The 24736-nt window shown below is 43.4% G+C and overlaps 1 protein-coding gene and 1 long non-coding RNA gene across 5 annotated transcripts in view; one reads left to right on the top strand and one right to left on the bottom strand.

Moving 5' to 3' along the window:
- Positions 1-8563, bottom strand: part of SLC7A10 (solute carrier family 7 member 10) — a 33411-nt gene extending 24848 nt beyond the window's left edge. The window contains exons 1-2 of the mRNA XM_048959050.1: positions 8323-8563; positions 7684-7971 (exon numbers count right to left, since the gene is read on the bottom strand). Coding sequence (XP_048815007.1) covers positions 7684-7971; positions 8323-8563 — 529 coding nt within the window. The remainder of the gene's footprint in view (positions 1-7683; positions 7972-8322) is intronic.
- Positions 8564-8585: 22 nt separating this feature from the next.
- The window catches only part of LOC125699294 (uncharacterized), a 138549-nt gene continuing 122398 nt past the window's right edge, over positions 8586-24736 (top strand). For all 4 annotated transcript variants that reach the window (XR_007379507.1, XR_007379509.1, XR_007379506.1 and 1 more), the window contains exon 1: positions 8586-8661. This is a non-coding gene — a long non-coding RNA (uncharacterized LOC125699294). The remainder of the gene's footprint in view (positions 8662-24736) is intronic.

Below are 24736 nucleotides of genomic sequence, written 5' to 3'. Positions count from 1 at the left end.
GGCTGCCTCTCAAAACTAAGCATCTTCAGAATCCGCAGCCTTCACGGTGCTCATGAGGCCTTTATACATCAGCTTGCTCTAGGCAGCTGACCAGCTGGATAAAAATGTTATCAGAAAAACTCCTCTCTTCCCCTCAAGTATAAAAATTTGTTTCCAGGGTGTCTGGAGGACACAGAAACGTGGAAGTGAATTAGCTCAGTACCTCAGAGGACAGACTACAAGCATTTCCCACCTCCGCTCTGTAGCCTGATGTACCTTATCCATCCAGGTGCACTGTACTCATGTACAGCCAACAGCAATGTGGCTAACAAGGGATTAATGTGCTTTGTATGTAGCTGCTTTAATTTGATTCAGGTCCAGATCCTATGAGGCAGTGAAGACCTCAGCTCCTACTAGAGGGGCTTGGGACCTGTTAAAAAAAGGGTCTTTAATCATCCACTGGGAGCCTGAGCACTAAGGGGAAGCATTCCTTCTGTATGTACTGGTAGTATTTACAGGATTTGGGTACTTTTTTGTAATGGTTCACTTAAATCTTAATGCGTTGCTTGGAAACCAGCCGTGTCCACAGCGAACAAACATGTAGACGTATCCTACTGCTCTCTGGCAGAGTTTACTGTAAGAAATTGCTTTATTGCAACAAGATCTACTTACAGCAGTACAAAAAAGTAGCTTGTCAGTTTATTTTAAATTCCAAATACTTAAATTCTGTCATAAAAACAGAAAGCCTTTCAAAGCTGAAGGCTAAGCATGTGAAGACATCACCCAGAGGCAAGTACTTTTTTTCTCTGTTCTTAGAATATTGGTTCAGCTATTTTTTAATTTAGTTGAGTCTAAGTACAGTGCTTAGAAGTAACAAGCTTGGGTACTATTTTGTGCTAACTACTACTATTATTATTTTCAAGACACTTGAGCTGATTAATTGTGTTTCCGAACATGTTCAAGTTTTCAGACTGAAATTAAGAAAATACAGAATTAAAAAAAATAAATAACAGTGAAACTTATAAGCACTTAGCAGAGGCCAAGGTCAGCTCCACTTCTTTTAAAAACCATCCTCCAGCCCCTTCCCATTTGGAAGGGTCGATCACCTATGAGTGGCACTCATTTTATCCAAGATTACTCTTTCATTTTGCCATTTTGCACTTGCGAAGTCCAAGAACTCTCTTTCTGAAATGGTTTGGTCTCCTCTGCATGGACATGAGAAGTGTCTGCGTTGTTTGCAGTTAGCGATGAAGCAAGGCTTGAGCTCCCATGTTTCCAGCTACCCAGGAGACAGGCCTGCTATCAGGCTTTCCTTGTGGAGCCTGAGCAGGAGTGCACGATCCCACAGCACTCTCTGGGACTATTAGAATCCCATCCTAAATGGCACATGCTAATAGTTGGTTCTTGTTGCCTCATGACTGTTGCACAGCGTAACAGCAAAAAGATGGGAAGTGCCCAGGAAAGGCAAGAGACTAGACAACTAATGTCGCTTCTTTTTGTTAAACCTGTAACTTTTGGTGCCATGCACAGGTATTCAAGTGCTTCCTGGAGAAGATGCTTACATATTAAGAGTTCAACTTCTGACATCCGTTGTCTGAATGCTTCTTAGGCAAACTAAAGAGATCTAGAAAAGAAAATCAACTGTTTCTAACCTTACTGCTCATCCCTGATTATCTGACCCAGAGTTAATGTAGCATTATTAGTGTATCTGTGACTTGTCCAGTGTCACAGGTGAATTAGAAGGTCTGTGACACAACCCTGTGACACGCACCAATATAGATCATACAATACTAGGGATCTTATTTCTCTGACCCGGTGTACTCAATCAAAGAATGAGGTTCTTTCTTAACTTGATTCTTGCTGGCTTTTGTGACAATAGATAAGGTCGTTTTATTGTTTAAACACATTTTTTGTGGTTTATTATATTAAGATGTTTGGCCTGATCTAGATTATGTGGCTTCATGAAACTGATGAAAGACCTATTATTCTTCACAGCAGAAAAACTGCCCCTCAACCTGACCACAGACGTATTTCAGAAGTAACCTTTCTGAAGTCTTACTGATTTCTAATGCTATATTTCACACCATTGGGTTTAAAGCCCCATTTTGATGTGCAATTCCAAAAGTATTTAAGGATTAACAAATATATATATTGACTTGTCAAATTTCAGAAAAGCTTATTTTTTCATAAGCTTTGGTACTATTGTAAAGAAAGCTTAAAAGAAGAGTGGTTTGACTGCATGGGTTACTCCATTACTCAGTAATACAGACAAACCTCACCAGTACGTCATTCTCCACCTTTCTTTCTCTGAAATCCAGTGAATTTGCCCCGTTGTCTGAAAGAGGTGAGGAAGCATGTCCAGGTGCAAGAATTTAGTCAGTTCACTTTAACACCAGAGTGAGCCATTCATTACCTGAAATAGGAATAACAGAACCTACAAGATCCTGAAGATTAGAACAGTTAGTGAGATCCATTCCTCTAATCTTGCTTTTCAGCTCCAACATACAGAAGTCAGTGCCAGAACAAGGCAGGAGAATAAACTATCTAAAGAGATTTTGTTGAGGCTGGCATGTGAAGAGAAAGGAATTTACCATTATATATGGCTTTCTTCTGCAGGAGACCAGAGCTTGCATATTCTCTATGCTTCCTCCCTATTGAAGGATACAGGCATTTAAAAAGGAATTAGAATGCTGAGGTGCTCAGTCCATGTTGGATCACTGGCTCCCTGCTCTTTGCTATGGAACATCTACTAAAGAAGTCTCAGGAAGACTTTTGGGTTTTTTGGGACCAATACTAAAAACAACACTGTTAGGATGTTTTATATCTGGGGCACTTCAGCACTGACAAATGCCTTCTCATTTTATCATGCTGCAATCAAGGTGACAAAAAAGTGTGGCAGCTACTAGAAACTGCCCGCAGCCCAGCAAAAACAGGGTCTTGAAAGGAAAAGTTTGGCACACAGAAAGCTCCAAACACAAAAAAGCTAAACCTCCACCAAACCATTTCTGCTCGTTGTGAGCCTGCCAAAGCAGAGCAGACTTTCTCAACAGAAAAGGCTACATTATGCTAGAAGGAAATGAGCTGCAAGGCACAGGAAAAGGGAACGCGAGTGGAGATTTATGGCACCACTGAAAGCAGGCACTGTACTGCCAGATCAGGAGTAAGACTACCAAAGGATGCTACCTCTGTTTTTTTGTCTATCAAGGAAGAAGGAGAGTTTGTGTTGCAGGGTATCTGCACTACTGACATCAATAACAAAGCTCGTTGTTTCAGCTTTCTGATCACAATGGCTATGTTCAGCCTCATCAGATTTTTGCACTTTTTCACAAAAACACAAGGGGAAAAAAACAAACTCCAACCCCTAAATCCAAACCAATGAACATCACCAAATAGTAAGTAGGAAACAGAATGTTACAAATGTTCTAAGTTTTGTTTAAGCATTGATGATTTCCTGAAGTACAAACTTCAGGTTTTTTGTTTTTTTTTTTTAAGTCACTGTGTCCTGCTACTGCTTCTGAACACCATGTGGAAGGATTTGTTCATGTTGGCATTTTTTACTTTGCTTTATTGCAGCTTTTGCACTTTGTGTTGTACATGTTCGCTCTGCACGCTGACTTCTGGATGCGCACAGACTGCAGCAGAAAGGCACATCTGTGGACAAATAGACCCACTGCCTATTTCTGGCATGAGCCAATTAACAAGAATATAAATTTGTTTTTATTTTCATTTTATGCTGCCAGGAATCTCTAGTTGCAGCTCCTTTTTACCCCCCCTAGTAAAATTGCTCTCAGAGGTAAGCCTAAGCCGCTAGCCTTGAAAAGCTGCAGGATCTCCCTGGAATTTTACCAAGCTGTTTGAACCTTGCCATGGCTTTTCTTGCAAGTAAAACTGTGGCATGTTTTCAGCTCCCCAAACTAGGTGAATGCCTACTCCAAAGGATTCTGATGGACAACTGTATGTTTGCACAGACTGTGAAAATGTGAGCGCGCACTAATATCCCTAAAGTATATTGTTCTGTAAGTGTAACTTGCACAGTGCATTTTGGATGAACATTTCTAAATTTCTCTTTAAAAATGTAGTATTTGATCTTTCAAAGGTATGCACCTTTCTTCGTACTGAGCATCATACCAAAATGCGGACACCTATCAGCTGTTCCTCACACATAGTTCCTGGACATTTAATTTTCATTAGTTATGAATCTGAGCCTCAGACTTGAGACTGCATGGTAAAAAAATGTTTGCTAGTGCCTCAAAATTACCTCTGTAGTTTCTTGCTCTTAAGGAAGACACGACTCCCACCTTTATTTAACCACAATTTGCATTAATAAGAGGACAAGATGTTGAATTACGTTTCTCTACAGTTTGGGTCTGTCCTATTGTCCTGAAAAAGTACTAGTCATGTATGTTTAAACCCTGTGCACTCTGCCAGCAAGCGCCATGTGGAACTGAATGCTAAAATATTAGCTAGCAACACGTCTAACAGAGATAAGGAAGACTCTTTCTTTTCAGAAACAAATTTTTGTTCGCGAGTAAGAACCACTGAGGTAATCTGCATTGCTCTCACAAGCGGGCAAGAAGCGTGTCCTGAAACTTCAACTAGCTCCAAAAGTGCAATACTTGCACAGAGAATCAGAGAGCAGTGCTGCAGCACTGCTGTTTTCTGCGATCCCAGGTAGGATTGCAGAAGCAGGAAGAAATCACACCACGATGTGGGCGACATTCTTTCCTTCATACACCTTTCTTTCTGCTGCAGCCCTGGAACTGGGGTACTGTTCCAGTAAAGCCCTTTTGGGAGGATCTCCTGGTCGTTCCATACGCTACTTGACAAGGACTTGGATCTGACCAGGTGCTGGTTGATTCAATGACCAGCAGCCAGTCTCCTTTAGCACCAGTGGCACATGAAACATGACCATATAGGCATTACTACCTATTTATTGCTTTTTGAGTTCTCACAAATTTATGGAAAGTTGAGTATAAAGACCTCTCTCAGTTCTGTGCATTTTCTTTCCCTGGTGTTAAGCTAGCAGCTTGCCAGTCCTGGTGATGTCTGTCTGTAAGGCCTAGCTGTGGGACCTTAAGGCATGTTAAAACAACAGGAGACATATCAGCAAGAACAGTGCAAGGAAGTGAATGCAGGAGGGCTGGTAAGTAGTTTCCTGTGAAGGGCAAGGAGGAAAAATCCTATCCTCTGCAATTACACCTCTGAATTGGTGCCATCTCCATGGAAGAGGTATTTAAGCAAGTGGAAACTTCCTGCAGATGCATACACGGTTGTTAGTAAGCAAGTACAGTGTCAGGCATGCATTGTGGCAGCCAGGGAAGTGTTTTTGCTTGTTTCCTTGCTGCAGTTTCATCACATGAATAATGTTTCTGCATACACCTTGTGACAATCCTGACAGAAGGAAGCATCTCCCATATAAGAGGGCATCGAGCTCATGGACATTCTGCTGACACCATCGATGAGGTGGCAGACTAACAGCGCCTATGGAACAAGGCAAATCCCATTTTTGGGGTGATGTTGGAAGACAAATTCCAGGAGGCAATTTCCAAAAGTAGTAATAATTGAACACAGTGCTCACAGACCATCTGATCACAGTTTTGGTGTTAATAACATGGGATGTACTCAAATTGGGAACCTGTTTATAAGGGGTTTTTACACGAAGCTTATGTGTGAGCAGAATGAGTGCTAGAAACATTTTTAGAAACCTAGTCAGCTGATGCACATAATTTCTGCCTATGGCATATTTAGTTTTAGCTGACATATTTCATTGAAGCTTAATCTCCAGGTCTTTTAATGCCTCTTATGCAGCCTGCTGTATACATTCACATCCATACAATGGACTTTACCAAAATCCGAGTGCTACCCTATAGCTACTTGCATGCAGCTTTACAAGCTTGATAAACAAATGCTTTAAGAGAGGTTCATACATACATATAAATGGCTGCAATTTGTACCTATGTTTGCATGTACGTTTCTAATGTAAGAATGGTAATTTTGCTATTCAGACCAAAAGCAGCAGGCTGGTATCAGACATTAATCGGGCTGCTGTTTCTAATTCTTGTACTTTTCTAAAGAACAGAGGAATGTGGCAGGAACTACACAGAGCCAACTCATGGAGCTTCTTACCCAGTTTTTCATCTGCATTGGCAAAACTGATGTTGAAGCCCTGGATAAGAATTTCTCTGTGTAGCTCACCTCCTAAACAAAAAGTAATGGTGTTTTCAAGCAGTTAGATAGTATCTGTCAGTTACTACTTAGTAGCCAATAAAGAGTGCGTTACTTCCTTTTAAGCTGTACCACTTCATCTGAGTATTGGTAAGCTTTAATGCGCAGTGTAACTGAGTACATTAGCAGGTTATTAATAGCAGGAGAGATTTGTTTTCATGGCATGTAACCGTTTCTAAGACAAAGCAGTTTGGGACGGGCAGACTGAGCTCTAACAGCAATGGTCCTGGAGCGGTTGTGCTGGATGAAGGGATGTGCTTGTACCTGAAGGCAGCTTTTATTTCCCTGGGTGCAACCATGAGATTTCATGGGGTCATAACGGGCTGTGACACACAGGGAGACCCCAGTGTCATTGGAACACTCTCAAATACAGTGGATAATGGCATTCACACCTCAAAGCCTTCTCTTTTGCCTCCTTACATTATGCCAGGGGGGACTCAGAAAACAATCTGATCATTTCCTCCAAATGCCGATCGTAAAATGTTTTATTTTGAACTAGCAGAGATAATGCATGGAAGGCAATCGTGAGCTCACTGATTTATAGTTTCATCTTCACAGTCTTTTCCAAATACTCCCTCATGTTTCCTCTGTTGGCTACTAATTGCCAAGATTACCGTGCTTTCTGCCCACCCTGCAGGTGACTGGAATTGCAGAACAGCCAGTTTACAAATCCCAGCATCGGACAATTTCATTTCATAACACAAAGATACCCTCTCGTGTTTTTGGGTATCTGCAGCACTTTCATACACGGATAGCACATAATAGTGACTTTGCCACAGGACACCTTTGAGTTTTATGCTGAGACCCTGAAGGGAAGAAGGCTCTCTGCCCAGAAGGCTGACACGACACCCCACACTGCCATCGGGTCAGAGCCGTGACACCGCCCGCACGCCTTCCATCATTTGGAAGGAAGTCTTCCCCCCACGTTACCCTGTACCGGGCAGAGAGCCGCCTAACGCCAGCACAGGGCAACGGGTGCTTCGGTCTTGCGCTGAAAGCCTTCGGCCGGGCTCCTCTTGTCCCGCCGTGCGCAGGCTGCGGGCCGTGCCGGTGCGAGGCGCAGCGCCCTCCGGCCGCGTTCCGCTGAGTGCCGCCCGCAGAGCCGCGCCGTCCGCCGGCGCCGTGCTTCGCTGTTACGGACGGGCCGCTGACACGCGGTGCCACTTCGCACCTACACGCAGCCAATCCCGCTCCCGGGGCGGCTGTCCGAGCTTCCTTAAGCGAAAGTTTTTGGCTAGAATGCTTCAGGCGCTTGACACCGCTAGGCTTTACCGACAACGCCAATAAGCCAATACTTTACCCCGATCCGACGCCTTTGGTGGGACGGAAAGGGGTTCCGCCGGCTTCGCCGCGGACGGGAACCGGCTCCCGTCTGCTCGCAGCCCGCCCGGCCGCCGCCCGCCCGCTGTGACCCGGCACGGAACCGGCGGCTCTGTCGGGAGGGCGCGGATCAGCCCCGCCGCCCGCGGCGACCCTTACCGATGATGATGGCACAGGCGCTGAGCAGCCCGATCTCCTTCTTCAGCGCCACCCGCTCGGGGCCGCCGGGCGCGCCGCGCTGCTCCCCGCCGGCCATCGTGCCCGCGCCGCTCTGCCCCGAGCCGCGCGCATGCGCCGCCCCCAGCGGGGCTCCGGGGGGGTCCGCGAGCGGGGTTCGAGGGGGCGGCGGGAGCGCGCCGGGATGAGGATGAGGCTGCGCCGGGCGCCTCTCGGGGCCGCGCGGCGGACGTGCGCACCTGCTGCGAGGAGCGGGCGACTGCTCTCCGGCTTATATGCGGGCGAGCGCCGCGTGGTAGCACCGCGTTAGCGGCGCGGAACGCAGCGGATGTCTCCACCTGTGATCCCACGCAGCGCGCACCGGCCGCCGCAAAGCAAGCGCGAGCAAACAGAGTTTGTTTTCCACGCGCGGGGCGCGCAGGTAATCACTGGGACGCTTCGTTCCCAGGAACGTGGGAACTGTGGAGAGTGTCGGGGAAACGGCGCCGTACGGGAATTTACACGTCCTTGGCTCGGTGAACGAGCCGCTTTCGCAGAGTGCTAGCTGGGAAGGTTCCCTGCGCTCTCAGGTGAAATCAGAAAGTGAAATCCCAGCTTGGCAGCCTGGGCTCTTCCGCTCACAACGGTTTGCCGGGGGTCCCCGGTGCCGAGTCAGAACGGGCGTTCCGCGTGCAGCTCCGCAGCGATGTGGAAAGCCCAGCTCGGCGGGGAGGGAAATCCCCGCCTGGGGACGCGTTCGGGAGGCGCGCAGGTGGGAAGCGCGCGGCGAGGCCCGGAGCTGCGTTGGGGCGCGCGGCGCGTTGTCGGAAGGTGCGCGACTGCGGTGAGGGGATGAAGGAGGTGGGAGTTTCTGTGGCGACATCTCTCTGATTTTGTTTGGCTTTAGAACGCATGGAATGGCTGAAAAACTGGCGGCCGCCTTGCGGAAACCCGAAGGCTGTCTTTATGGAGTGGAGAACCGTAAGTGATTTTACTTTATAAAGCTGCTCAAGCTCCTGCTGTTTAAGAAGACCCGCTGATTTTCGGGGGTTGAGATGCGTTTCCGAAATTGATGTATTGCTCCATAGAATTGTTGTTTGTAGGCGAATGGCCTGGCTAACTACTCCTAACAGGTGCTTCTATTGAATGACTTCACACCGTTGGTACGGAAGCGCTTTATAGGAGGATTTGCTTCCTGAACTGCGTGCGAGCTGCTGCTGTTGTCATTTTAAAGGCAGGAAAACGTGCAAACCGCAAACAAAAGTTTAGATGCTCTCTGATGTCTTAGCTGTTTCTCCTACGTGGTTTAAGTTGTTGCTGAGCCCTGCTTTCCATTGGTGGCAGCTGAAGTAATTCGTAGCACCTCTGACGGGCTCACCCAGACGTTACGATTAACTCGGTGCAAACACATCTGGGATGGTCCATTGTTTTGTTTGAGGTAAAAATAAAACTGAATTTTGTTGAAGTACAAAATCCAAGAAACACAGGAATGAATTATGTTATCAACTGCATTACTAATGGTGTTACTGAGTTCTATGAAGTTTCAAATCATTGAACTCTTACAGATCAACCACAAGATATGTTTAACGAGTGACCACTTAAAAGGATAATATTGTACTCGGGTTCTTTTGCTGTGGTGGAAACGTTGGTTTGCTCTGAACTGTGTGTACAGTCTTTGTGTTGCTGTGCAGAGGATGGAAGTCCCAGGCAGTGCTCTTAAGCTAATGGGAAGCTGCAGTCTGGCTGTGGGCTGAAGGCAATAAATAATAGGATTCAATTAACTCTATTTATCTTTTCTAGCTCTACTGTGCAGTAGTTGGAGGTGTCTTTTTCTCTTTTCTCCTGTAAGTTTTCTGTTCAGTACATGGGTTTCTGCTAGTTGAACTATTAAATATTCGTTTACATCAGCATGCAGGTGTGCACTGTACATCTTGTTCTATAAATGTTCCTCCTTGATGAAAAGCATGAGGCGTATATTTGTGATTTGATTCAGGTGTGGGTGACGAGGAGAGTTGGACGCAGCTGTGTTGGGGGGGGGGGCTGGGGGTGGCTGCTGCCCAGCAGCTGTGCTGCCTCTCCCTGGAAACTGAGGCTGAGTGTGTGGTGTGTGGGTAACTTCAACTGGGGTCCTTGTATAGTTCTTCATTCGATGAATATTGGTTTATTGTTGTGTTCCCCCCCATGTGCGCATAAGAAATATAAGATAAAATATCTTTTTCTTCTTTTTTTTAAAAAAGTGTTTTGATTTGTTGATGGAGTAAGCAGGGGGCAGCTCACAATGTGAGCTTTAGTTATTTCTATATCCATAGCAAATCACAAGGGTGTAGAGCAGCACTGGGCCAGAGCCCTTTTGGAAAAGGCAGTATGACAAAGGTTGCCCTCATTAGCTGCCAGAAGCTGCTTATTTATTTAGTCAGGCTGGGTGCCTGCAGGCCTCACTGCATTCTCTGCATGAGGAGGGGATTCTTCTCAACACTACTTGTGGGATATCGGCTGCTTATTGGGGTTGGGTGTTCTGCCCTATGGTTAATATTGTTCCAGAAGAAGCAAGTCAGAAGGCGTGTGCATTCAAATTGGTAGCTATTTGAGAGAACTTTCAGAGCAAAGCCTTCTTTTAAATTGTTTTGGATCTGAACATGCAGTATCTAATTGAATGATGAAATGTTAGTAAGCAAAAAAGCCAAAGTTCTTTGTAGGAGGGCAATTGCTGCGTAGCAACTGCACAGAGAGGATACAATGAAGCTTGCATGTGTTCTTTTGTTGCTATTTTTGTCCTCCTTTTCTCAATGTCCTGAAATGTACAGAAATTATTGAAGTTGTTGGGACCAATTCATTTGTTCCTTATGCCTTTAAAAATGAGGGGGGCAGACATTGACTGTTTGCTTATATATTTGGGAAGAAATAATAAGGGAGCTCAATGTGTTAGTTAAGGAGGGCTGTTGTGGTGGAATCTTCAAATGAACGTAGTCTTTAACATATGTGAGGTGAAAGAATTGCAGGGATTGTGACAGTAACACCCTGCCCACTCTTTGTTTTTGTACTCATCTAAAAAAAGAATTCTATTAAAAAAAAAAAATCCAAAAAATGTCCCATGGCTGCTGCTGAAAACAGTTGTTAAAAGTGTAGTTCAACTTCCAGTTTAATGGGGTCACCATAAACAATAAGTGGGAAAGAGCTGAAAGGATAAAGCAGGTTGTAGTGTATCTTTAAAGAGCAGATGATTGATTTAGCAAAAGGCAATTAGGGGAGTAATGGGATTGTAAAGTGAATGTTAATTGCTAATCAACTTCAGAGGGAAGTTTGCCACGTTCCTCTTGATTGTCACCTATTCTGTATCATTGCAAACTTTATAAATAAAAAATAATCATTAATTTTACCTTTGTTTCTTGTTAAAGGACAAAGTGAGGACTGAGCAACCAGACTGTGGGGAGTGTTTGCTACTGACCTTTGCACTACCCTCTCAGAACTTTGCTCTGCCCTCGTGGAGCACTGATCTCCAGGACAACTCAAACACTGTGCAGTTCTCCCTCACTGCCCTGTGATGGTTGGTGTGGGTACTGGGAGCACAGTGCTGTGAGCTGGAATCCAGCGACCACCTCTAACCAAAAGCATCTTGTGGTGTGCAGGCAATGGGGAGTCTGGGTTGTCACAGAGCATTTGATTGTCTCTTGCTGTTTTCTGAAGACTTTGGGAAGACTTCTTGCCTCTTTAAAGAGGGGGCAGGTTTGTGATCAAAAGCTGGAGTTAGCAGATAAGTGGTCTTCAGGCTTACAACCATGGCTTCTAAGTAAGTTAAGCTTACTGGTTCCACTCATCCATTGTCCTCTGCAAGATCTGTGAGCTTGAATCCAGTAATTTAGAAACTTGAGGAGACCATTCAGGCTATGAAACTGCCTGCCCTCCTCTAAAAAGGATGTCGCTTTGTACGCAGTAGAGGTTCACCTTGCGTTAATAACTCTCCGCAGACCCTACTAAGAAAAGTAATTTGGCAATATATAAAAAAATCCACTCACTTAAGGCAGCAGGCTTTCATCCTTAGGTCCAGAATGTTTGTTGTCTCTAATGTGAATTATTTACCAAGCACGAGCTGCTGCACACTTAGCTATCTGTGTCAGAACTCTGTATTTCTAAATTTCCAGCTGTATAAAATGGGCTGTTTTATGTTCAAATTACATCATTCCTTCAAAGATACTCCTTCAAAGATATTTCATGGTGGCTGATAAGCAGATGAGTGTAAGTAAATCTACTTGTGAAGTTATTTGTAGGTTGTTGAATAATTAGGTTTGTATAGCCAGAGTTGCTTGAAGAACATACTTCCTGTTGAGCACTTGTACTGTTGGTTTACTGGAGTTGGAAATGAAGTGATAAAAGGGAATTGGAACAATGATCAGTTTTGGAACAAACACTTATGCTGCTTTTTTGTCTCATTTTCAGTATAACATACTTTAGTTTACCAGATTTGAATATTTTTAGTCTTATTTTTTTGTGGATTATGCAAACCCTATTCTCCCCCCTCCCCCCCTTCAAAGAGCATGTTTTTTAAACCTCATTCTTACTGCTTAAGATGGACATAGTATTGAAGATTAATGCATTGCAACTTCTAACTGGGTTGGAATAATCCCCTCAATTTCTCACAAGTAACACTTAAAGTATTGTGCTGTTGACTTGGGTTTTTGGTTTGAGGTTAACCGTGATGTGTTTCACTTCCTTTTCAGAAGGAATAGCCTTACCAGGTCATTTTCCCTCTATACTGCAGCTTATGCTGTCCCTCCCTGTTCTTCATCTGTGTGCAGCATCTTTCTTTTGAGGTTGGTCTTTCAGTTGAATATCATTTTCCTGTGATATTCCCGTATCAATTGAAACTATCCTGAATTTTATTCCACGCTGTTTCTCTAAATGCCATTACTCACTCTTTTCTGGTGCACTCAAGATGAATATTTATCCCTGATAGATTCTAAGGCCCACCTTGAAATTTCTTTCTAGTTCATAGGAACGTTGTGGTTAACCACCCCTTTAGAGGTGGTGTTGGATGTTGTTTTCCCCTCAAAAATTTGCACGTGTAAATTATGACAATTATCATTTGGCTCTTATTATCTTACTTATGAGCATGACACTTTGGGCAGAACCGAAGGCTCTGAGTTTCTAAAGGAAATTCGTTCACATCCACCGCTTCCCCTTTGCTCAGTGAAACAGCTCCCGATCAGACCATTAATCGTGACCCGAATTTCTGTGAACGCCTGTTATCCTCAGAGAAGCCCGGTAGATGGCACTCTGGTCCTGTAACTCGGTATTTTAAAGCCAAAATTGTCACTTTGCCCACTGTGCTGATGGCCTGAAGTGCTTGTTTCTCAAAATTGGGCTTCTAAGCTCAAAATTTAAAATTACTGTATATATACTGTAAAAAGTATAAACATTTCAGTAGTAGTAAGTCTTGCTGAAATGGCTTTAAGTCTTTAAGAAAAGGAGAATCTTTCTGTGCGTATCTACAAAGCACCACTTGACATAGAATGTCATTGGGGAGGTGTGCCAGGGTGGTGGTCTTGCACAGAGGGCTGATGTCCTTCCAGGAGGTACGTCAACTGCCAGGGAAATCCCAAGGCTGCTTGTCCAAAGGCTTGCTTACCACGGAGATGTGACAGAGCAGGCTTCTATAGGGCTCCTCCCTTTTTGGCGGTCTCCCTGGTCATTGATTTTGTGAAGACAAAGTCAGTGGTGCCTAACCTAACCTACCTTGGTTTTGCCTTGAATGGGGCTCACGTTCAGGTTGTCAGGGCCATTACTCCAGGTGTTTGGAGCTCCCTCTCAACTCTACCTGACCTGTGAGCACTTTTGACTCTTCCAGGACAAAATCAAACAAGTTAGCTGAGCCATCTGGCAGTGGTTTGAACCAACTTGTTTGACTTTGCCCTAGAACTGACTAGAAGTGCTTACACAGCCAGTTACTGGGTCTCTGCTGGAAGGTGTTAACTAACTGGGAAACAAAAAGGAACAGCCTTCAAAATAGGCTGTGAACTGTAAGCTCTGGGTGAGAGGCTTTATGTGGGCCTGCTGACTTTCTCTGAAAGAGATAAGGTATGCTCTATGGCCCATGCCAGCAGAGAGGTGATTTAAGAAGCTGTTAAGTCACAGATCCTCACTAGTTTATCCCTTTATAAAGGTGTATTTCCCGCATGGGATTGATGTAACTGAGTGTATTTACCAACTGCAAGCAGATCAAGATAGAGAATCAATTGTAGAACCTTGTTTTGGACTTCAGAGAATGGGGAAGCCAGTTTGGCAGGTTATCTATCAGCCTTTGAGATCTTAAAAACAAAAAACATTAAAAAAAAAAAAAAGCCATAGTAAACAAAACAAAAACCCTTTTAACCCTTATTAGTAAGCTGGCATTGTATCATGAAATATCTGTACAGTATGGATTACGAGGAGAGTAATGAGCTGGAACACATCATCTTGAATTAACACAATGGTGAAATTCTGTGCTACAAATAAAGTAGGTTATCCTACTGTCCAGGAGCTCATCTATGTGCAAGATGTAGAGCTGTCTTGAAGACAGAAATGTATATTTGGTTTAAGTAGTTAGAGTTCATACATATCCCCTCCAGTATGTAGCTATTACAAGAGTTCATAAACTACTCCGTAAACCTGCCGGATGAATTTTTATTAAATGATATTCTTTGGTAAACAGGGAAAACAGAGCTGCGAGGAGGTTAAAATCTGGGCTTGGCTTCCCCACTAATGACAAACTCTGGCCCCAAAATTTGCTGAGACAGAGATGACAGGCTCTTGCAAGTACATCAGGTCATCCATCCTTTCTGGTTGCTGCAGGGTACAGGTGCGCTCAGACAGAGATGACCGGGTTAGTTTGAACTTTGCTCGCACACCAGACAGAGCAAGAGGGAGTTATGGATAATGATACCCACCTGCCCAGTTCATGCACTAGAGCAACTCCACCAAACCTTTCTTTCACTGCTTGAAGCGTGTGGACTGTATGAAGACTGCACCACTTTTGGTGCTTTTATTTCAGTACTTGGTCATCAGTTACAACCTGCCAGCCCTGGGTGGTTCTCAGTAAAAACAACTTGTACTTAGAGAAAAGCCTCATGGGACCAGAGACATTACAGGAAGGCAGGATTGTTAGGGCATTACTTAAATCTGCTGTATGCCCCAGTCTGGGAAGTGATGAGTGATTCTCAAACTCCAGCTGCTGATTTGATCTTGGACAACCTTGCATCTCTAACCTTGTTTGCCTATCTCTAGAATAGATGTTTTCTTCCCATTGCAGGCAGACTGAAGGCTTAGTCTTATGTGTTGTACTATATTTCGGTATTATCACTGGTGAACTTTTTGAAGTGGAGGAGGGATAGGCCTTTTCTTTGTCAGGCTTTTATATCATCATCACAGGGTAAGCAGATTTGCTGCACAGTGCGTCATCCCAAACTTTCTTGATGATAGCATCAGATTTTTTCCTATTTGCCCTTTTCCCTAGAAAGGGGTTAGACTCCTTGGGTGTTGCCTGACAAAACTCAGGAGGAGGATGGGTGCTGTGAGATTTTCTGGCTGCACATCTTACTAGGGTTACTGAGAGTGCAGAGGACCCTCAATGCAGACAGGGAGCAGCCTGCATGAATGCAACAAGGAACAGAAGATTCTCCAAGCATGTTTCTTCTTTTTGGAGCACCTTGCCAATAGAGAGGGAGATTGTGTTGGAAAGCAGCTGGACTCCCCTCTCTGTGTGTGCATGTGGCCAGCCATCCTTCATGTGTACACATCAACTTCTTGGAAAGATGCAGCTTAATCCAGGTGTTGGTATTCACTTGCTGTCTGCACACCAGAATTAAGGAAATGCAAAGGGAATTTGTAAGCCAGTGAAAAGTTGTGTGTCTAACAGGACCAGCATTTAGATCTCACTCTGTGCTTGTAATCTCACTGACCTCCCTTCTAGTGATATTCTGGCTGTTCGCCCAATGAACATCATAGAATCATTAAGAGGAAAAGACCTCTAAGATTGTCCAGTCCAACCATTGCTATAGGATACTTCGTGTCCTGCAGCCCAGCCTACCTTTGGTAGTTTCTTTCTGCCTCCATTCAGAGATCTGTTCAATGTCTGTTCTTGTCCACTTATATATATGCTTGGTTATTTAATGTATTTAATGAATATCTTCATCCTTTCAAATTTGGAAGATATAGACAGACACGAACAGAATGACTGTAGAAATTCACTTTTTTTTTTTTTTTGGCAAATATTACTGAAAAGAACATTTTCAAGTGTACTCAGCTCTAAAGCAATGAGGTACAGAAGTCTGTATGAACTGCACTATTGAAAATAATGATAATCTAGACCTTGTATCACCTGTGAACTATAGGGGAACAGGTGGTTGTGCAAGTGCTCTTAATGAGGCATGTGCTTAAATGCTTTGTTGGGCTGGAACCACAGCCAGCCTGTGGCACATGGAATATTTTCATCTGGAAAGTCTCAAATTGTTGAGTCAAGTCCTGTAGTTTCAGGAATAGCTCAGGGAGCTGCTGACAGCTCAGACAAATTGGTGTTTTTCTACCTGAGTTGTTGGCCATTCAAGCTGAGCTCAAAGCAGATCTTTGGGGCTTTGAGTAAGCCAGTGACAAATCAAAGAACCCTGTTTAACTTGGCTATGGCAGAGTATTCTACTTCCTTGTGAGGCTTGATGTACTCCTCTGATTCACAAACATCTGTTTCTCTTCCCTGACAATTCCTAAGATGAGATCTCGAAGGAAAGTGAGCAGGGATAATTGGAATACTGGTAGTTCTCAGGAGAGCAATTGCAGGTGTGTGTGCAGGAGGCCAAAGCCAAGTGTGCTGGATGAACTCTCCTATGTAGTCATGGCTAAACATGCCTGCTTCAGCTATTTCTGTTCTCGCCTGGCACTGATCACTGGTGGTGCCATTTGCTGAATGGATTTCAGGATGCTCAATCTCCTAAAGTCTAAGAAGCATGGTTAAATACTCTGCATGGACTAAGAATATTTAAGTGTTCGCTTCTGCTCATCTCTAGGTGTATTTTCTATCATAGCACAAGTTTCTCCTGCCTGTTCCTCCCAGTGTACCACCATGCCTAGTGTCCATTTCACCTTGTGAGGGTAAAGCATACACAGTCTTGGGCAGTGGTTTTATTTGAGCAGGGGTTTCCTGTAAGTGGCAACCAGAGGGTCTGGTCCATGCTGGTGGCGTGAATTTTTAAAGTTCCATTATTGCTCTGAATCATACCTTTGTCTCTATACTCTGAGTCATATATTAAAATAAAACTGTGGGAAATAATAAAACCCAGTTATATGAATGTGTTTTTTATTATACGAGTTCTTAAATTTTTTTTTTATTACTGCTTTGAGGCCAACTCATCGTCTTTTGTTATGTTCATTATAAAAGGCTCTGCTCCAATCCCTGTTAACTCAAAGGGAAAGGAGAGCAGTGCTTGGGGAGAAGAGCAGTTCCTTGCTGGCATCCATTCCTGTGTCCTCAGCGTGCCTCTGTCTTTACCACAGCTACCCTACAGGAACCCTCTGGGGTAGGTGGTGTTACAGAGGAGGTTGACCAGGCAAGTTTGCAGAAGACTACTCACAGAAAGGGGGTCAGATGTAGTTCTCTTCAGTCTCAGACTTAATGCTCTTGCCCATGGCCTCTGTTGTTTCAAGTACTCCTAAGTGAGCTACAGTCCTTTATCTAGCAAGTATGAAACAGTTTTCAGTTTTTCATTTGTCTTGCCTGCTCTGTTGCCAGAAAAGAGTGAGAGATCTTTCTCAGTCACAAAAAGGTGGAAGGTGAGATTGGAGGAGAAAAAACACAAGCACACAACAAAAGAAAGTAGGAAGGGAAAGCCTTGTTCACAGTTGCTAATTAGAAAAGTAAATGGTTCCTATTGACAAAGAAATAATCTGCAGTGTTTTTGCTACATATTTAGGCTTTGTAAAGTGAAGAGTTTGTATCTTTACTTGGGCTTGGGAAATCTCATCTTCACTTTTAAGGCATGTTTCTTGAGCACCCCAGTACCAGGACTCCTTGCTTACAGGACAATGCATGATCTGCGCTGCTTTCTCTCACCTTAGGAAGCAGCTGAATGTACACACACTGAGTTCTTGACCAGTGCTCCACTGCAGTCTGGCTTCGTAACAGAATGAAGTAATTCCTCTGTGCATCTCTGGCTATAGCTTCCAAAACTTTTTTTTTTTTTTTAATTTTGAGTCTTTCTCAGATACTGGCACAGACCATAGCCTGAACTCTAGGAGTACTTGGATATTCTAGACTTTCTTCTATTGTTGGCAAGCTACTTTTCCCCATCCTTGTCACGTACCCCTACAGGATCATCTGAATGTCTTTGGCTTTTAGAAGAGTGGGTGCTAATGAGACTGCAGCTTGGGGCTCTGATGGATCAAGTGAAGTCAGAAGTTGGCTTCTGGGTGACTCTGTGGGGGTATGGTATTGAAGTCTTTGTTACAGATGTTCTGTAGTTTTCTTCTAAAACTTCTCATAGAGGCACTGGTCAAAAAGATGAGTTTTGTGATGTGGGATTCTGGTAATCTAAAATAACACTGACACCAAATTTGCAGTTCACAGGGCACCCAAGAAATGTCTGGTGTTGAGAAGCTGCAGTGATGAATGACCTCCCAGTAGTGTTTTATATATCTTCTCCTGTGTGTTTCTGGGCACACATTAAATAATCCTCCGGCATAAGAAATGCATTAAATGTTCCCCGTCTGACCATCCACAAATCATTTAAATATTGTGCTTTTTGTTTATTGAATGTCTTTTGTGACATTTATTATTCTCTGCATAATAAACTACACGGGATCTAAAGGTGTGGCAAGTCCACTTGACCTCTTAGGATAGCACATTTTGAATTGATTTTAACCTGTAGACTCATTAAATCATCAGACGTTTTCTGTTTCAGTGATAGGAAATAAATAGAAGTTCTGTCAGGTAATCAAAAACCCAGTAGACCAAGAAACTGTCTCTTGAAAGACACAATAGATCAAAAGGATAGCCCTGTGTGAACCTAATACCTGGAGATTTGGCATCATCTGAAAATAACGTATTCAATGGTTGAAATGTCTGGACACAGCTGTGAAATTTCTGCAGGTATTTAATCCCCATTTTCAGTAATTCAAGTGACTTTCACAAGGCTAATGCCTAGAGAGCTCCCATGGAAAGAAAAGCTAATGATAAGTACAAATACAGATGGGGAGAAACATGTTACAAGGGCTTCACAAAAGCTCTTAATCCATGAGATCTAACGTATATTGTTGAGGATATTGAATAATGGATATGCGCATAGTGCAAACAAAGCTTGTTATGGGCACATATCTCTAACTGTGGTATTCTGAAAGCATTTATCCAAGCTCTAATGTCCACCTTTTTTGGTTTTGTGCTATCGTAGTAGGACATATTATCAAACTGAAATACTGGCTGCTGTGCTCTTTCTGCTTCTGTGGTTTTCAGAGCTTCTGCATTTCTGAAAAGAAGTGTATTTTTTTAAAGGAAGGAATATGACAGCTTTTGAACCTGGGTGTTGCCCCACAGAGTGGCTGTTTATGGTCCTCTTGGTTTTGTAAGTAATTAGTCTGGGTCTTGGGCGCTCAGTATCCAATGTTTTGCATGCAGAGTGGGTGAATGACTTGCATCCACAGTATTGGTTTGCATCTATGAGGGTGGTGCCTGGGGTATGTAGAGTGATAGGGAAATTTAGTTCTTGTAGATTTATGAAAATTACTAAGAGGTGTAATGTACTGTGAAGCTATCATGTTAACATGCACAGGGCTGTCTTTTCAGTATTTTGATATGCAGCAACGGTTTTATGGCTGTCTCAGAAGGTGTTATAAAGCTTTGTTTCAACACGGGTAATATTCCAAATCCAAATTTTACTTCATTTTGATGTGGTTTCAGAAAACTAAAATTAATCACAGTTCATTTGCATTTTCCCTACTTGTCACAATTACAAGGCAGGTGCAGAAATAATGGGAGTTGGTTTCGTTTAATAGCAAAGATTCAGCAATGTTTGTCCTACCCAACTGTCTGATTTTTTTTTTTTCCTTGTAGGTGAGTTGAGAGCAAGAGCTGGAGGTGCAAGGCCTGTAGCATTAGTTGCATGGCCTTTCCTCGCCTCTCTTTCACCATGTCTCCGTGGGGTCACTCAGGAAGATTAGCACAAGCCAGCAACTAAGTGTGTCAGTCCCTGAGTAAATGGAAGCTAAGTGAAGTGGCCTGGTGTGTATAGTAAGGTGACAAGCACAAATGCTGCTTTACTGACAATGCCCCAAGATTGTATGTTCTTACAGTCAGTACTGTGTACACTGATTCCCCATATAGTTTGCCTTTGTTCCCTTCCAAACTCAGGAGAATAAAATCATAAAATAAAAATTACAAACAGCTCCTTATATCCCCAAACTTTCACACCTTTCCTTTGCATCCCTTTTGATGAAAAGGGACTCATTTATTGACTTTGTGATATGTATTCATGATTCTCTTCCTTATGCTTCCTACCCTATCTTTAGCAGCCTTTTTAGGGGAAGAGGAAAAACCTTTAGGAGATTAAAGACACAATAAACTCAGGTCCAGGTCCAAGGCTTGTGGCTTTTCCCCTGCTGATGGCCATAGTAGGACATCTTATGGGATCTCTCATGTGTTACTTTCCTCTTCTCTTGTACAGCCACAAGCATCCCTTTGCAGCAGTTTCCAGGGAAGAGGTAGCTCAGATGCCAGAACAGAAATCCTGTGATGTGACAAGCTCTTACACAGATCAGCTGCTGATCTGCACGATACCTAAACTAGAGGGAAAAGCAATCTGCAGGGGGCTCATGAGAAGAACAGCTCATGAGTTTAGTACTGACTGACTTGGCTGTGTTTGCTGTCTGAAAGGTGGAATGCCTTTGAGTGATGAACTTCCATCCATGGTGTTTCCCTGAGAAAGCATCCTGACCTTCTTTGACCATCTCTGGTTTATGTTGGGGTGGTATATATTACATAACGTATAGCTGGTAATTTTGCTCTTACACTGTCCCAGCGGACTGTAACTCTGGATGAGAGTTAAAACCTGTGTTGATATGGGGAGCTGGGATGAGTTCTGAAGATTTTTAAGAGGTGGGCATTAGAAATTATGTGTCTAGGCAGTCCTTATTATGTAGGTCACTCTGAAAATAATGCCTCCTATTTCTTTCCATGGAAACCACAGCAGTTGCAAAGAGCACAGTAATGCTCTTTGGTAGAGCAAATTCCCATCTACAAAATGCTGCTTTTTCAGTGTAGTCACCACCACCAGCCAATTTGCATGGGTGAGCTGATCAAGATGCTCTTCATTTCATGGTGTGAGAGCTGTGCATGGCTGTCTGGAACATAGCTTGTCCTTCATGTCACTGCCACCACCTCAATGTGCTCGCACCCTCTGTTTAGGCTCTATCAATGCTCAGCAAGTATTGATGAATGTCTGTGGGTTCTATTTTTTCCACATGGAAACACCTCTGCTTCTTACACACTTCCATGTCAGGCACCCTTTTGCCCAACTGCCCCCCCGTTGCCATCTGTCACACAGCAACAATACGTAGTGGAATTTTTTATTCTATTTGTTTGTTAGTAGTGAGGAAGGAAAGTTCAGCACGTAAAAATGATAGAAGCTATTCCAACAAAAAACCAGTAGGTAAATGTAAACTTGAAAGGAACGGTAAGCACAAAGAATTTTGAAGTATATATATATTTTTTTAAAGCCACAAATCAAGACGAAACTGGATTCATTAACTTACAACTGTTTTGAGACCAATAAGTGCCAGTGGAGGACCTTACTGGATGAACAGAAGTGAATATCATTGGGTGCTGGCAAACTGAGTATTATGCTCAGTAAGATATCTTTGGAGGACTGGGGCTGAAATGCAACTCTTTGGTTTCGTCTCCAGGTAGGAGTGAGTAGGTGCACCTTGTATGGCAGCAAGGTTGCTGTAGTAATTATTCATTAGCTTTAAATAACAGGGTAATTATGAAGGTAAAATTCACGTACCCCGACACACCCTTTTTTTGCTGGCTTTTCAATTTCTGAAGAATGCCTACAGCCTTCTGCTTTGTGTTGTAAAACAGGGCACTGCCCCTGGTTGTGCGGGGTTGTTTCTTTGCCTTTTTGCGTGCTCTTTGCAACAATGGGAACTGGGGTGAAAAGGTAACGTGAATCAGGGAGGCGGGCACTTGGAGAGAATCAACTTCAGTTTCTCCTATGCCTCCAAGGATAATGAAAGTATTTATGGGCACTAGAGTGGCATCTATGCTGTACGTAGGATTGGTTTCTCTCTGAAGATTCTTGAGTTCTGCTTTTTCGACTTCTTTTCCTCTGGCACAAAAGACAGCTAGCAGAGCAGAAGGGAAAAGATGATATTTTGTGAGAGTGGAAGCCTGGCCTGTGGTTTATATTTGGGATATTTAGGTCACCAGGTGCTGCTGGCTGCATTAGTGCGAGCGTTGATTTTGTGTTAGGAGGAATCAGTAGAGTTTGAATGGCTCTGGATAAAAATTCACATCTTGGAATCAGTTTATCTTGGGTGGATTGAATCTTATTTACTATCTTGAAAATCTTGGAGTGAAACTTAGCAACGTGTCTTTTTACCTGAAATTGAGGATAGCTGCATGTGGTGCAGTGTGGTTATGCTCCACGCGTTTTGTTAGCTGCTCTGATTTACTGCAAATCTGAAGGGTGCCAGGAGCCATGTATGCTGTGTGTGCTGTGGAGCACTGTCACCTATGTGCACAGCAGGTAGAAAGTCCTCTGCATCCCTGATGTCCTGTGCATAACCAGAGAATCAGCCAGGTTCTGCACTCCTTCCTCTGCTGCAAAATCCATAATCCAATATTAGACTGCACAGCTGCCTAGTGAGTAGTGTGGAGTGTTTAGCAAAGGAATATGCTCAGCTGTGCTTTCCCAAACAGCTTGTCAATGACTGTTTCTTTTATAGACAATTTCTTTAACTGAAGTTGTTTGATTTTTTTTGCATGGAGCCACTTGTGCTCATTGGAAGTGATATCCTTGCTGTCTTTCACCCACCTGAGTGCTACAGCCACTGGTTAAGTGGAACGTAATGGAGTTCAAAGCTGGAAAGGTTGTATGTGGGAGTTCAGGCCCTCCCATAGGAGGCGGTCCACGTGGCAGATTCCTTCCATCCCAAATATAAAAAAAATTCTCTGTGCTGTTAGGGTCGAAGGGTCACCGATGGTACCATGCTTGCATGTCTTTAGATGTGCCTTCTTCAAGGTCCGGTCTTGTAGATGTGTTCAAGGATCAAGAGAGCTTTCTAAGTGAGATCAGTGTGAGGATGCCCAGTTTGTTATCCCAGGTAGACCTTAGAAGTGAGACCAAGACTAATGCAAATGAGATGTTTATTCACAGTTCGGTAGCAGTAGAGATGAGCAAAGTGCTAATAACTACGAGGTGCTACTACATCAGGGGACAGTCATGCCATGTGTTAGGCAAGCACTTAGGATCTTGTGTGGAAGTTGCAAAATACTGTCAGCTGCATGCATGCGTGGCATACATATAAAGTATATACATTGTTTGCTTATGTGTATTCCTTGAACCTCACAGCTGTATCATTTCATAAATAGAATCTGTAATTTCTTTTGGGCCTTTGGTTATTTTTATTTCACAATACCAACACGTTTTTCAGTAGTATTCATCTAAGAACATCTGAAAGCTGAGCAGCTCTCTAAAAGAAGCATGTTTACCTGTATGGATTGATTATTTAGCCAATGCTTCTGGGTTTAGATTCTCTCATTACAGAAACACTAAGCCATTTTTATACCTGTGTAAACAATTCAGTTAACAAACACATTTAAATTCCATCAGTGAGGTCTTCATATTTGAGAAGTAAGTTTTCAAGACTCAGATGCCCAGCTTTGGCCCAAGCTGGTGGCTTGGCCATGCTGGACATCACTCAGATGAAGTCATCTTCAAGGAAATATTGGTGCTTGGCACCACTAAAAGGCTGAGTGAGGAGGTCAGGTAGCTCAGGCAGGATTCCATGGACTAACTCTTCTGTGAATTTTAGCCTCATCTTGCGTTGATCAAATCCAACCCTGATTCCTGTTGATTGTTGATGTATCAGGCAGGAACAGAACCATGTCTTGTTGCCTTTCCCTACTCTGCATTAACCACACAGCTATTCTTGTGTTGCTCTGCTGAAATGGTTTCACTTTTCCTTAAAGGCGAAAGGCGTGGTGGACAGTAATACTGCTGGCACTGTGGCAAAACAGAGACCCTGTGATACTATTTTCTTTCTGATCCTCTTCATTGTGGCAACTGTCATGGGGGGCAGAAAAAGGCTTTTTGTACCCTGATTTCTCTCGGAGACATTGATCAGTGAACACAGGATTTTCTCACCAGAGTTAATCCCGTCGTCTTATTCTCTTTCTGTTTTTCCCACTTTGCAGAGCAGCAGTAGAGGAAGAGTGAATCAAGTGATCTTTCTGTTCTTTCAAGAGTATCAGTTTGTGAAAATCTGATTTATTTTGTAGCTGGAAGTAAATAAAAGCTGCATTTCAGACTCTGAGAAGATTAGGACTGTAAAAGCATAAAATGAATGTCTGCTTATCAAGTGGGATTGTCTGTCATACATGCGTTCAGTTTTAGCAGGCAGGAAACAAGGGGTCTTCTCACCTCCAAAGAATGGTATCCTGTCTTTTTCCTGAGTGTCCTGCACCAACATAACACTATGGTTTCAGTTAAGAGATCTGCACTTAAGAACAAATAAAAAACCACAACCCTTCCCCTTTCAGTGGAGAGACTGAACAGAATTGCAAAATGTTTTAAACAGGAAAAGCTGCTGCTAGAGTACACACACACACAGAAAAAAAAGAGGAAGGTGCTATTGCTAAATTAGGAAATAAAAGTTCGTGTGAAAGACGTTTTCCTCAGGAAAAGATTGGTAAGTGTGGAGCAAGGTGATGCTATTGCAGTATAGCAGCTCTCAGCTCTTTCTCAGTGTGTCTCTCTCTCAGTTCTTCCAGTATCACGTTTTGTCTGTGTACATCATCTACTCAAAGAATAATAGCACAGAATGA

The sequence above is a fragment of the Lagopus muta genome, chromosome 12 (genome assembly GCF_023343835.1).
Source record: "Lagopus muta isolate bLagMut1 chromosome 12, bLagMut1 primary, whole genome shotgun sequence".
Lineage (NCBI taxonomy): Eukaryota > Metazoa > Chordata > Aves > Galliformes > Phasianidae > Lagopus > Lagopus muta.
This window is presented reverse-complemented; position numbering and strand designations above follow the sequence as displayed.